This window comes from Schistocerca nitens, chromosome 6 (genome assembly GCF_023898315.1).
Source record: "Schistocerca nitens isolate TAMUIC-IGC-003100 chromosome 6, iqSchNite1.1, whole genome shotgun sequence".
NCBI lineage: Eukaryota > Metazoa > Arthropoda > Insecta > Orthoptera > Acrididae > Schistocerca > Schistocerca nitens.
Window position 1 is genome coordinate 22,840,326 of NC_064619.1, and position 15,516 is coordinate 22,855,841.

Genomic DNA, 15,516 nt, shown 5'->3' on the forward strand with positions numbered 1-15,516 from the left:
TATTTCTTCTACTCTTCAGCTGTCAAATGTTCTGTCTTCTGCCAAATCTTGCTCTATATTTATATTTCGAATCTTTGCTGCAATTTTTCAGTACTGCTAGTAAAATCTGTCTTTGTAACTGTGAAGTGTGAAACTTCATTTGGGATCACTTTTCTTCGCTCGTGTTCGTTATTGTTATTGGCACTAGCTACATTGTGTCTCACCATTGTAGCTACGCCAACACTTCCGGCAACATATCAATGCGTTTTGTCCAGTAACTCATATTTATCTGATAGCTCGGTCAATAACAAAGTTCCTTCTTTGAATTGGGGTGAATTGACTTTGATATGGATTGTTATTCTTGTTCCCTGGGGAATTTGCTGAGGCTGATCAATCTTTACATTGACTCGAAGGGTTTGAGCTGATGCGTCGGTCAGTTGATTGATCCCACGACATCAGTGTTGCTGCTACTTTGAGTACAATCTGTAGAATGATTTTGTGGGTCATAGTTTCTACAGCTTAGTGTTATCTATCAGTGACAAATATCTCAGCCCCGTTAGCGGCCAAGAAATCAAATCCAAGTACACCATCGTAGCGCATTTCATTATTTGTAACTACTTGCACTCTTGCGTGTATTTTTCTTGGCCTAAACATAATTCCTTGTCACCATCTCTGTGGTTACGTATGTTCCTGCCGTTTAACACATGCACGTTTAGCTATGGCAGTCTTAACTTATCCCTTTTGTCAATGTAACACCACATCAGTGAGTTATGTGCTCTTGCGTCAATAAGTAGTTCAGTCTGTCATCCACGATATACAGCATTCATCACAAAGTCATTGTCGTTCTAATTTTCGGTGGAGCTAACAGGAATCACTGTCTCGGGCAGGGGGCAGACGATGTGGTGGCCCGCATGTCCCAGCACTCATTTAACGCTCTGCCAAGTTGTCTGTTGCCTGCTTTACTCTTTCTCTTATTGTGGCAATCTTTCGATATGTGACCCTTTATTCCACAGTTGTCACAAAGTCATCTTTTCTTAGTCTTTACATTTATTGACCAGTCTTGTTACATCTGTAACATTCTGCATTTGTGTTGAATACATGGCGTTCTTCTTTTCGCATACAATTCAGTCGTCTTAATGCTTCCACGAAGCTAACAGCTGCTTCTACTACTTTCTGAAAGGTCTTCCATCGCCCCAGACTGACTGCCTTGTCTACTTCCTAGGCATACAACCCATGAATGAATGTGTCTTAACGCTCACTGATCGGCTTCAAACAACTGAATGCATCTATTAACAGCTCTTATATTTGAGAGTTAAAGTTTTGAATTCTGTCAGTAAACTGCTCAATAGATTCGTCCCATCACATTCGTAGACCATGGAGTTGCTCTCTGTAGAATCTGATAGCATTTTTGCATATGAATCTCTGAACAACCATCACTTTGAATTCATTGTAATCTTCTGATTTCACACAAGCGGGCTTTTCACTGATGAAATCTTGTGCGGCTCCTTGAATTATTAATTTAGCAACTGCCAATTCATCTGTATCAGTCCACGAAACCAACAAGACAGGTCCTTCGAGTTTACGGAAGAATACTTGTACGTCTTCCTCGGGTTAACCGCTAAACATTGGTACTCGTGGCAATAATGAGAAATGCTTTATGGGGCCAGCATTGCAAAAGCTATCATTTGACAAGTCATGTGAAAGGCTGCGCCCATTTTTGTCTGCTTTAACCTTTGAATCTCTTTCCTCAAATTGTTCATAACGGTTTGAGATCGGCTTTGTCACCCAGGTTAGATTCTGCATACTGATTTATGCATGCCAGCAAAATCACACTATTAAGGCAAAAGTTATAGAAATCCATTGCTGCTTTTTGTATTGGAGCCAAATTCAAGTAGATTAACCAGGATTCCAGTGTTGGATGACCCCAGATTGTCGGATGAGGTCCCCGCTGCTGCTGCTGCTGCTGATGATGATGTTGATGATTCACCACGGAGACATATTATCTGAAACTCGGAAATTCTCGAAAGTTCAGACATCACTGCACCTCCTCAGGACTGTAGCATTCCACAATTGGTTCCCACACTGACACCACTTCTGTACGGCATTTATGAGGTTTGTATCCTCATCTGAGGGTCTCCCTTGGTATTTTTCAGGATTATTGCGGGCATTGGGTCCGTGAGGTACAGAAATACGCTAGCTATGAGTTATTAGCGATCACCATTTTATTTTAATAAAGAATTTCATAACATGCTCACTATGCCAACCCGCAATGACTGTGTCTGACATCCTATTATGAACCAATATGGATTTGTCAGTACTCCATTGTGAGTTGAAATAGGCATAATTCTGAGTCGGAACCACACGTGTTGGAAACTGTTGTGCCCGTGCAGGCGGCCAGCAATGTGACATGACAACTGTGTGTGTGTGTGTGTGTGTGTGTGTGTGTGTGTGTGTGTGAGAGAGAGAGAGAGAGAGAGAGAGAGAGAGGCACTCTGCAGCCACCGTATACAGACACCATAGTTCGTCAGGATTCCCTGATAACGCCAGCTCACATTTGTACCCATACATTCCAGCTGCGTCCAAGCCTGTGACCGTTACATATCTACATTTATTTCCTGTTGCATTTTTCAGGTTGTTGTTTTCCTCTTTACAGTATACAGGGTGTATACGACCCGGGAGATCCGGGAAAAATCTGGGAAGTTTTTCATCTGGGAGAAAACTGGGAAATACCCGGGAATTGTTTAGAATTCCGGGAATTTTTCATCGTTTTAGTTTTCAGTTAAATTTTTGTGATTCTGAGTGGTAAGAACCAATACTCAACAAAGGATATTACTGTACCCTGCTACTGCAGAATAACACTGCTGCAACAAAACATGAATGGGAGGAAAAAAAAAAGTAAAATAAACTTAAGTTGCAAAGGAAATGCGCCGTATACAACAACAAAACACAGTGCTCTTACAAGCGTCTGCCAACAGCAAAGTGTGTCAAAAGCCTTAGGAAGATTACGCAATGATTCATAACGACAAATTGCCTTCAATGAGCGTGACATGACAACTGTTGACGTTAGATTCCTTTGAGCAGTTGCGGGCGGGCTCTTGGGCATGTGCAGTTGAGTTGCGTATGAGTGATTTTGAGTGGTTACAGAAGTGTGGCTGGGCGCCACTATCTAGTATTGCCCCACTTTGGAAATATCGTAGATCCGGGGCTGATGCACAGAGCAGTCTGAGTTGTGGTGGGGAGGTGGGTCGTCTCCACTTGACCTGTGTTTACGTTCAGTGATTTTGTTGTTTCCTTTTCATTTATTGCTCTCACGTAAAATGATAACAAAATGGATTTTTGTGGCCAGGAGCTGTCAAATGAATTAAAATACGTTCACATAATTACGGATGGCTAAAATATGTCATTAGTTTCAGATTTTATTTTCACCTTTCTGATATCATCATCATCATTTAAGACTGATTATGCCTTTCAGCGTTCAGTCTGGAGCATAGCCCCCCTTATAAAATTCCTCCATGATCCCCTATTCAGTGCTGACATTGGTGCCTCTTCTGATGTTAAACCTATTACTTCAAAATCATTCTTAACCGAATCCAGGTACCTTCTCTTTGGTCTGCCCCGACTCCTCCTACCCTCTACTGCTGAACCCATGAGTCTCTTGGGTAACCTTGCTTCTCCCATGCGTGTAACATGACCCCACCATCTAAGCCTATTCGCCCTGACTGCTACATCTATAGAGTTCATTCCCAGTTTTTCTTTGATTTCCTCATTGTGGACACCCTCCTGCCATTGTTCCCATCTACTAGTACCTGCAATCATCCTAGCTACTTTCATATCCGTAACCTCAACCTTGTTGATAAGGTAACCTGAATCCACCCAGCTTTCGCTCCCATACAACAAAGTTGGTCGAAAGATTGAACGGTGCACAGATAACTTAGTCTTGGTACTGACTTCCTTCTTGCAGAAGAGAGTAGATCGTAGCTGAGCGCTCACGGCATTATCTTTGCTACACCTCGTTTCCAGTTCTTTCACTATGTTACCATCCTGTGAGAATATGCATCCTAAGTACTTGAAACCGTCCACCTGCTCTAACTTTGTTCCTCCTATTTGGCACTCAATCTGTTTATATTTCTTTCCTACTGACATTACTTTTGTTTTGGAGAAGCTAATCTTCATACCATAGTCCTTACATTTCTGATCTAGCTCTGAAATATTACTTTGCAAACTTTCAGTCGAATCTGCCATCACAACTAAGTCATCCGCATATGCAAGACTGCTTATTTTTCTCACCCAGCCAGTCTATTGTTTTCAACATATGATCCATAAATAATATGAACAACAGTGGAGACAGGTTGCAGCCTTGTCTTACCCCTGAAACTACTCTGAACCATGAACTCAATTTACCGTCAACTCCAACTGCTGCCTGACTATCCATGTAAAGACCTTTAATTGCTTGCAAAAGTTTGCCTCCTATTCCATAATCTCGTAGAACAGACAATAACTTCCTCTTGGGAACCCGGTCATATGCCTTTTCTAGATCTATAAAGCATAGATACAATTCCCTGTTCCACTCATAACACTTCTCTATTATTTGCCGTAAGCTAAAGATCTGGTCCGGACAACCTCTAAGAGGCCTAAACCCACACTGATTTTCATCCAATTGGTCCTCAACTAATACTCGCACTTTCATTTCAACAATACCTGAGATTTTACCCACAACGCTGATTAAAGAGATACCTCTGTAGTTGTTACAATCTTTTCTGTTTCCATGTTTAAAGATTGGTGTGATTACTGCTTTTGTCCAGTCTGATGGAACCTGTCCCGACTCCCAGGCCATTTCAATTATCCTGTGTAGCCATTTAAGACCTGACATTCCACTGTATTTGATAAGTTCCGACTTAATTTCATCCACCCCAGCTGCTTTATTGCACTGCAATCTATTGACCATTTTCTCCACTTCCTCAAATGTGATCCTATTTCCATCATCATTCCTATCCCATTCTACTTCGAAATCTGAAACATTACTGATCGTATTTTCACCTACATTGAGCAACTCTTCAAAATATTCCCTCCATCTGCCCAAGGCATCCACAGGATTCACCAGCAGTTTTCCTGACCTGTCCAAAATACTTGTCATTTCCTTCTTACCTCCCTTTCGAAGACTGCTAATTACACTCCAGAATGGTTTTCCAGCAGTTTGACCATAGTCTCCAACCTGTTTCCAAAGTCTTCCCAAGATTTCTTCTTGGATGCTGCAATTATCTGTTTGGCTTTGTTTCTTTCTTCAACATAACTTTCTCTGTCTACCTGAGTTCTAGTATGTAGCCATTTTTGATACGCCTTCTTTTTCCTTTTTCAGGCTGCCTTGACTGTGTCATTCCACCAAGCTGTTTGCTTCATCCTACTTTTACACACTACTGTTCCAAGACATTCTTTAGCCACTTCTAGTACTGCGTCCCTGTACCTTGTCCATTCCTTTTCTAGTGACTGTAATTGACTACATTCAACTAACTGGTACCTTTCTGAGATCGCTGTTATGAGCTTGTGCCTGATTTCCTTATCGTGAAGCTTCTCCACTCTTATCCTCCTACATATGGACCTGACCTCCTGCACTTTCGGCCTCACAATCCCAATTTCACTGCAGATTAAATAATGATCAGTGTCATCAAAGAATCCCCTGAATACACGTGTGTCCCTCACAGCCTCCCTGAATTCCTGATCTGTTATTATATAGTTAATGACAGATCTGGTTCCCCTGCCTTCCTAAGTATACCGGTGAATGTTCTTATGTTTAAAAAAGGAGTTTGTGATTACTAAGCCCATACTGGCACAGAAATCCAAGAGTTGTTTCCCGTTCCTGTTGGCCTCCATATCCTCTCCAAATTTACCCATAACCTTTTCATACCCTTCTGTTCGATTTCCAATCCTGTCGTTAAAATCACCCACGAGCAGAACACTGTCCTTGTCCTTTACTCTAACAACTACGTCACTGAGTGCCTCATAAAAACTATCCATCGTATCTTGATCTGTCCCTTCACAATGCGAATATTCTGACACAATCCTAATTTTCTTGCTAGACACTGTCAAATCTATCCACATCAGTCGTTCGTTTACATACCTTATTGCAACTACGCTGGGTTCCTTTTCTTTCCTGATGTAAAGCCCTACACCCCATTGTGCTATTCCTGCTTTGACTCCCGACAGGTAGACCTTGTATTCTCCCACTTCCTCTTCTTTCTCACCCCTTACCCGAATGTCACTAATAGCTAAAACGTCCAGCCCCATCTTACTTGCAGCCTCTGCCAGCTCTACCTTCTTCCCAGAGTAGCCCCCATTGATATTAATAGCTCCCCATCTCATTACCATTTGTTTGCCAAGTCGTATCTTAGGAGTCCCTGGTTTGTCAGTTAGAGGTGGGACTCCGTCACCTCCAGAGATCCGAGGCATTTTGCTCTGATTGTTGCCAGCGTCATATTTAAAGTACCAGGGAAGCAGGTTGCTAGCCTTACTTGCCCCGAGTCCCATTGGGTTTTACCCCTAACGGCTGAGGGACTAACTGGTGGATTTGGTAGTCTTTGCCATATGAGCACAAAGGTGACCACGACTCATAATATGTCCGAGATGCCCAGCCTTATTCCACAGTAACTGGTATCCCGCCTGTTGGGACCACTTACTTGGCCACTCATACGTTGTCCTTGGTTCATGAACTAGGACATAACTAGAGGAACCCAGACCATGAACCACGCTTTCTGATAGTCAAGCATTAATCGCATTGCAGAACAATGAAGTTACCTTTGTCGGTTTGCTAAAAAGAGGTGGCTTTTGTTAATCTTTTCTTCTGAGGCAGTCAGTTTATTTGAAATGAACTGTTTAATTTCACACTGTTGTCTGGTTTTAACTGTTTGCTGATTTCAAGTGCACGTATGACATTATGCCATAATAAAGAACCAAACATGAGATAATACAATACTGGTACTCCAAGAAAATTTACATCCGAATCTGGACATACTAATGTGCACTTTAAGCCGAATTATGCATTTTAGTATGGTTCACGAAATTCCGATGCTCTTGAAGTATCCTTTGATGTCTTGTTTCTTTTATGACATAATGTAAGATCTTTTAATGTTTTACACGTACAGACATATGGCCTTCCTGCATCATCGCACAGTGACAACTGTTATCTGGCGCTCTCTTGCAACTGCTGAAATGAACCTATTTCTAACAGGTAGCGGGAAAATATTCCGATAGGTGGTTTGAAAAGCGTTACATACATTGAAAGCAAATTTCCTTTTACGCAAGATGAACTATGTGTGAGAATGTACGATGAATTTCATAAATAAGAAAGCGTTTGACTCTCATTTAAAAATCAACTCTTTGAGGACGGCCATTTAGAAGAATTTCGAACTCAGAAGATCACACATTTACGTCGTTATTAAAAATTTTACTGGCACATTTGTGTGAAGTATCTTAAAGTGTATCACACGCAGAAAAGATCAACATTATATGTGTAAGCTTAGCTTCTCTTTCAGCTTATTAATCTTGGAGACCAATATTATATGTGAATGCCATGTATATTAATTTAAACCATTAACTTTCCTTACTTGTGTTTTTGCACTACTTAAGTGATCTTGCTATTGGCTGACTTCATCATGTGTCGTATGCTGTCATCACCTGGCGAGATCACGTGACGAGCTATGACTGGCTTACAAAAGCGCATCGCAAGCTCGATTTCAATGCTTCGGAAAGTAACACGCGGTATTTGTTGGAATTCAAATTTATACCTTCGTAATACGAAAATATGCAGCGTACATATTGCTGCTCATCAAAGGTGTTTCAAAACTTGTTCTTCCCCCCCCCCTCCCCCCCCGAGTTTCGTTTTCTAAAGTGGCGGGACATTCTACGTCGGTATATAAAACCATAAACATTCAAAGCATTGATGAGTTTTATAGTGCCAAAGAATAGTATACGGTCACTTAACACGGAAAAAGTATATTTTTGCCCGGGAGAAAGTGTATTTTTAACTGGGAAATCTGGGAAAAGTCCGGGAATTTTTTTTCCTTGTCCACGTAGACACCCTGAGTATAGTTTCCACTTCTGTCACATCCATCTTTTCTCTCATTTTTGTTGCCTTCATTTATCTTTTCTCTGTGTCGATCCAACCTTTCACACTTTGACATTGTTGTTAGGAGACATGTCGCAGCGTGTGATAAAGATGAAATGCTCAGTTATCGTCATCGTCATCAGCATCATCAACAGCAGCAGTAATCATTTGATATTCACTGCAGAATAAATGCTGCCTCTGGACTTCTCTTAGCATTAAGGTCTTCAGTTACATTCATCCATGCTGCTCCCGCATGTTTTCTAACGCCAGCTACCCACCTCTTATTGGTTTGTTTTCTCAGTCTTTTTGTATGTTCTGGAACCCAATGAAGAAATAATTTGGTTCATTTATCAAAATTTTGCAGTGTACTTACATCAAAAACACTAGGCAATCACGTATTGAGCCTTGAATGTAGGTGACATTTTTTCCACTTAGGCTGTGTATTTATTAAGTTCTCTTCTTAGTTGAGGCAAGTGTTTACAAAGAAAACTTAATGCTTTTTCCCTTCCTTAAGTCCACTGACTGATAAACCATCAACACTATAATTTGTTATGCGTGATAAATGGTAACATACCATGAAAGTTTGCTACCATTTTCATGTATATGATTCCTTGCTCTGTGTAGACACTGTGTAGGCTTTGTAAGCTAAATTAGTTATGCAATACAGCTAATGTGGGAAAATGTCACCTTCATTTGACAAATTCATGACTGGTGTCCACTATGAAGAAGATACGGAACCTTGACAAACGCAGTGTGTGATGTTTCCTCATTTTTGACTTAATTTTATTGTCATGTTAATTTTTGTTAAACTGATCCTCTCTATTTATTACATGTGTATGTAGTTGTTTGAGTATCAATACTATGTTACTGTGAGAGAAAATGTGTTGCAAAAAGTGCAAGATTTGATTTCTCATATTTAAAAAAAGATAAAATCACGATTTCTGAAAAAATCAATTTGGAAGCCAGAAGTGTGAAGTGAAACTACAATGGAAAATTTGAGGGAAAAAAACTAAAAGAATACCTGAAATGAAAAACAATTGGCCCATTTGTTTTTCACTGGGAAGATAAACTCAGGCAATTTTTGCTTTATTTCAGATACTATTTTAGTTTATTTTATCATTAAAAGTCCCTAAATATTTTCATTTTACACTCTTAAATTTTAACTTGCAGTACATGATTTGTATTGTTTGCCGTTTTGATAATGGAATTCAGATCTTGCATTGTAGTAATTGTAGATGAGTACTGCTCGTCCTTTGTTTTCTGACCCTATCTCTTATCAATGGCTAGGTCTCTATATTATTGTTGTGCTCTTATCAGTGGCTCAGTGACACACCAGTACTGTGTGCCAGGCTACGGTAATAACCTGGACACTAGCCTCTTGTTGGCAATAGTCTTCCCAAGTGAGCTATCAAGGCCCAGCTCATGACTCATGTGCTACATGTCAGGCAGATTGTGAGTCATGCCTAGAATATGCCCACAAAACACAAAATTATTAGTAGTATTGTGCATTTCTGAATGTGCTGGTGTATTAAAACATTCTTACAACTCCTCAGTACAATATTAATTTAGAGTTGTTAATGTTTTAAAAATATTTTAATTACCACATCATTCAACATCTTAAACACTATAAAGCCAGGATGTGTGGTTTGATGCTGTGTCTGTGTTTTGCACTGAATGCATTTGTTGTTTGAAATTCTACGTGTATACCTACATCTCTACAATCTGCAAATAACCATGAAGTGCATGGTAGACGGTACTCGCATTGTAACAGCTTGCTTTGTGTTCTATTCCTGTAGGAGCACAAGAAGAATGATTGCCTGAATGTCTCTGTGCATGGAGTAATTGTTCTGTCCTATGTAGGGGATTGTAGCATATTCGTAGAATCACCATTTAAAGCCAGTTCTTGAAACTTTGACAGACTTTCTCGGGATAGTTTACGCCTATCTTCAGGAGTCCACCAGTTCAGTTCTTTCAATATCTCAGTGACATTTTCCCACGGATTAAACAAACCTGTAGCCATTAATGTTGCCCTCTTCTGTATACATTCAGTATTCCTTGTTAGTCCAATTTGGTATGGGTCCAAACACTTGAGCAGTATTCTAGCATGGGTTGCAAGAGTGATTTGCAAGCAATCTCCTTTGTAGACTGATTGTGCTTCCTCAGTATTCTACCAGCAAACGGAAGTATATCACCTGCTTAACCCACAACTGAGCTTATATGATCATTCCATTTCATATCCCTACAGAGTGTTACACCCAGGTATTTATATGAGCTGCCCAATTTCAGCAGTGACTCATTGACATTCAGATACTCATACAGCTTTGTTCAGACAATACTTCATTGTAGATAACTGCATCAGCTGCAAAAAGCCTGATGTTATTATTAATATTGTCTGCAAAATCATTATTATAGAGCATCAGTCCCAGCACACTGTCCTAGGGTACACCCAATGCTACTTCTACATTTTACGATGACTCCACCTCCAAGATAACATGTTATGTCCTCCGCTGTATGTACCAAGGCAGTTTCTCACAGGTCATATGAACAAACGTAAAGTTGTGAGTTTCATTTCTCCCTAATTTTCCCAGTAATTTTGTAAAAAGGTGATAGAATCAATTTCGCACTTCCTACAGTTAGTCCTCTCAAAAAAAATTGCATAAAAATTTTTAATTCTACTGCATCTGTTGTTCATGACATTAAGGAAAATTTAGTAATGTTTTCTGACTGTCATAGGTTTTGTTCTACAAATATTTGTAACATTTTATTGCTTGAACCTACTTTAGCCTTTTGAGCCAGGACCTTGTAAGCCTCATGAGAAGAAGTTACTGTCAATGCCTATGTCAAATTGTAACCATAATGCAGATTAAACTGATATAATGTACAGTCCATCTCCAGTGATGAAATCTCATTCTCATTATTTAATGCAAGGAAATACAGTTTTCACCATATGCTTACATAAATTCTGCTAACAGTTGTTTAAAATCAGGATTGTTACTAATATAATGTCCCCTTCGTAGATACGTAACTGATTTTACTTCATCACATATAATACTATGTTTTGTCTGTTATAAAGTTTTCTACTGTCTGCAGTGATAGTAATTTTAACATTTCTGTGTTGGATGTTCTCATCAAACTTTTCCTTCTTCCTTCATAATTGTGCTCCAATGCCTATTCATAATTGCTTACATTCGTTTTCTGACACACTCTAAGTGTTCCCGGCTATTTTGTTTCAGACTTTAATTTTTTTTTTTTAAATTGTTGTACCTATATGTATGCATGGTGTTGAACATGGTTGTGGGATGAGGTATGCAGTATTTGGTAGTAGATAGCTCTGCCTCTGTGTTTCACTTTCAGAATTTAACAGAAGACAAATAAGTTTGCATTTGACCGTGCTCTTGAGTATGTAATTTGAGCAGAAGTGTGCTGCTTTCTTCTTGTTGCATATATGCTGGACATCTCCGTGCTGCTTGCCTTGGTGTAGATGGTTGTTCAAAACTATTTGCTTATTCCCTGTTTAAAATGTCAATACCATTTGTCTCAGAATTTTGTATCTGTATATTAATATGCTGCTGAAATGTGTGTAGAAGCTGTTATACATTGCTTTACATAAAGCAAAACAACTTAAGTAACTTTCATTTTAATTTAGTTAATGTAGGAGGTTTTTTGTTTATTTTTCTATAGAGTCCTCCAATCATTCTAATGTCTTTTTTTGAAGTACGAACTTATCTAAGAGGCATGGGTTTCCTCAGCTGAATATAGGCGATTGCAAGCGATGCCGGGTGCTAGGCGGAGCCACTTGATATCTGCTATAATCTCTGCTGATCCAAGACCTGTACTCAGAGCTTGGAATTCTCAAGGTGAGGACTGGGAAAACACCTGAAGTATCTGCAAGATGAATTCTTAGTCTTGGAATAACATTTTTATTATTTTGGCAAGTGTTTTCTTTTCTTTTTTTTTACTTTTGGTGATCTTCCTGACTACAGCTGCTGTGTTGTAGGATGGGAAGTATGTACCCATTGGATCAGTTTGTGCCATTTTAACCCCATTGTGGATTTCAATAGGACACTTTTATAATTTCTTTTTGTTTTTATGTCTCTTGAAATGAAAAGTGAAATTTATCTTGAGTTGTTTAGTATAGACTTTATTTTGATAAAGAATTATGTATGTGGGTTCCAGGCAGTGGCTTGTTGACACATTTCATTCATCAGTTTCACAGTTTTGATTATATTTTGTAAGATACAGGTTGTCAGCAGAAGCAAATGAGGAATTGCAAAACTGTATTAAATGTAGGTTCTAAATGTAATGGATGTTCATTGTTGTCTTCTCAGCATAAAGTTCTCATAGTTTGAAGGATGTTATATCATGAGATTGATTTTTTTCTTTGATGTTGGTGATTATAGTTTGTTCATTCCTGCAGTGCTTTGGGAAATTATAGTGTTGTTAAGATATGCCTGACAGTGACCAGTATGCAGACTTTTAGTAATCAAATTTGAGAGATTTTATGCATGGCTGCATACCATCATTGTGTTCTAGTAAGTGCTTTTGAATCAGTTGGGATATATCCCACTCCTTGCGTTTAGCAGAAACATAACTTGCATGGCCTGATTTACAATATACTTTTGCATTTCATCAGAGCATGCGTACTAACACTCTTCCATTGCTAAAGAATATGACTAGATCTTTTGCCAGCTACCTTGTTAGAACTGATGTACTTCACCATTGATGTGCTTCTTTAAAAAGATGTTCATTATTAGTTTAGTTTTGTTAAATACAATATTTTTGTTTAATTGTGGCACACCTGTCATGATTTCCAAATTATGTGTAAAATGTGTGGATTTGTGGTGTGTTTTATGATTGCACAGATGATTCACAGTGCCTGCATTTCCAATATTTACACTTGTTTTTACATTGTATTGAGACATTTCAGTTTAAAATTTTGATAGTCACTTGTGTTCTGGTATGCAAATTTTTGTCAAAACTCGATTAGTATGTAAAGAGCCCCTTACGTTAATTTATTGTCATGCTGTGCTTTTGTCCTTCCTTTTGGTGGCAATATTTAGGGGTCACAGCAGTGCAGCTCTGTTTTGTGTGCAGAAGTTATGATGCGTATGTGAAAGTGAGGCATTGGAATTGTCATGAATATGTGAGCAATAAAGTTGTTATGTTATATTCGTGATGAATAAAACTAAGAAACAATGTTATCAGTTCTATAGGAATGCAAAATGTGGAATTTTCTTTTGATGTTCAATTGTGAAGTGGGTTTTTCCTTTATGTTCCATGTAATTCCTGAAAATTAACATTGCTAACTGACAGACTGCAGATTTATGTGCTTATTTGCTCATGTTAAATTTTTTGAAAACCAAATGCAAAGTTTAAAGAAAGCAAATACAAAGTTGAACGAAAGAAATCAGAAAATTAGATCTTTGTTACAGTTTCTCACTTTATGAACATACGGATTTTTGATTCAGAAAGTTGGCAAGTATTTTGTAGATAAGGTTTCTCAAACTGTCTTCTGTGGAACACTGGTGTTCTGTGGGAAATGAATAAGTACTTCATGAAAAACTAATAATAGTGTTTCTTTTCCCCACCACCACCACCCCACTCCAACATTCTGATGATGATTATTATTATTATTTTCGATTATTCCCAATTAAGAGAGCGTTTGAACTTGAATTCCTTTATGATGACTCTTCTGTGTTGTGGTGTCAAATTTATGTTTTTTGATGATGTTCCTGAATTCAGTTCTATTTTCTGCATCGTTTACTGTTATGTGTGCTTGTCTGAGGTCCTCTTCAACTTCTTTTATCCATTTTGTTTTTCCCCTGCCTGAGTTGATGACTTTAAGAATTCGCTTTGAAATTCTGTTTTCATTCATCCTGTGGATATGTCCGTAGAACTGCATTCTTCTTTTCCTTATTGTATCTGTAATCTTGTCTGTGTATTTATATAATTCTGATGTTGGTCTCTTCTTCCAGATTCATTGCTCTTGTATCGGGCCAAAAATTTTCCTGAGAATTTTCCTTTCTTGTTTCTCTATTTCTTTGATTTTAGTTTGCCCACCTATTTGTGTTGTTTCAGATGCATACAGTGCCTCCAGAAGTACGACAGTGTTGTAGTGCCTCAATTTTGCGTTAATGGATATGAACTTTTTGTTATAATAGTTCCACGTGAGTTTATATGCTTTCTGTAGTTTTTTTATTCTTTCCTCATTGGCCTTTAGGTTGATCCCTGATGGCTGGATGATTTCTGCCAGGTACTTAAAATGTGGTACTTGTACGATTTTCCCATGGGTTGTCGCAATAGGCAATTTGTCTTGTGGCACTCTTTCTATGTACTGGGTCATCTCATATGAGATTTGCAGGCCAATTCTTTGTGCAATTTCGTGTAACTTCTCTATGGCATTAGTGGCTTCTTTTCTATTGTTTGTGAGGATTGCAAGGTCATCCGCAAAAGCTAAACACTTCACATTGAATCTATTATCTTTTCTAATGCCAATTTGGATTCCTTTGACTTCTTTTTCCCATGTCCTGATAATTTTTTCAAGAATGATATTAAAGAGTAATGGTGAAAGTCCGTCACCCTGTCGCACTCCAGTTTGGATTTCAAATGGTTCCGAGATATCCCCCATAAATTTAACCTTGAAGACTGTGTCAGTTAATGTTTCCCGAATTCTGATGATACTAATTACTTTTTTAAATTTTATTATGATTCCTTCATTATCATTTAAAATTGAAGTAATCACGTAGTAAAACATGTTATTCTGATTTGTTAAAATTTTATTAACCTTTAAAGTAAACATTGTGTTGCGTCATACTATCAGGATTCTCAGTGTTCCATCAGTTTGGGTACTCCTGTTGTATAGGAACCTAGGGAAATTCGTAATCAGACAGTGAACATTTTTAATAGCTGTAAGCTATTCCCAAGAGACATTATAATGTGAATGTGATGGACAAGAAACTCCGAGGAATAATGCAAGCTGAGTAGTTGGTTAGTTTAAATTCTGTTACAAATATTGTATTCTAATAAGACTGCTGCATTTGCTGTTGAATGGAAAAAATATGTATCTTTTCAACTGATGCTTTGCCGTGCCCAATTTAACACAATGATGCATCCAGAACCTACAGGACTGATTTCTGCAAGACTAATAGGATGCTCATGTCTAGCACTATTAAGATTTAACTATTTTAATGTCCTTTCCAGGCTGATCAGCAGCTGTCCAACAGAGCTACATCTCACCCCTGACGTGCCATCTGGAACTGCATCTTCAGAGGTGCAGTTCTCCTCTTAGCAGTGGATAGCTTCATGGCCATTGGGGGAGTACCACACCTCCGAATATGTCTGATACTTTTCCAAGTGGAACATTAGGGATGAGATGCTAGCTAATCCTTGTAGATTTGCAATAATGTTTTGTTTTCACTCATTTGGACTTGGAGCTTGAT

At 38.6% G+C, this 15,516-nt stretch overlaps 1 protein-coding gene across 5 annotated transcripts in view; it reads left to right on the top strand.

Annotated features, from left to right (window-relative positions):
* The window catches only part of LOC126262646 (retinoblastoma-like protein 1), a 172,246-nt gene that overhangs the window by 62,092 nt on the left and 94,638 nt on the right, over positions 1-15,516 (top strand). For 3 of the 5 annotated variants that reach the window (XR_007546748.1, XM_049959407.1, XM_049959406.1), the window contains exon 7: positions 11,827-11,934. The exons of the other annotated variants lie outside the window; for them this stretch is intronic. Coding sequence is in view for 2 of the 3 variants with exons in the window: in XM_049959407.1 (XP_049815364.1) it covers positions 11,827-11,934 (108 nt within the window). In the remaining variant the exon portion in view is untranslated. The remainder of the gene's footprint in view (positions 1-11,826; positions 11,935-15,516) is intronic. 5 annotated transcript variants of the gene reach the window in all.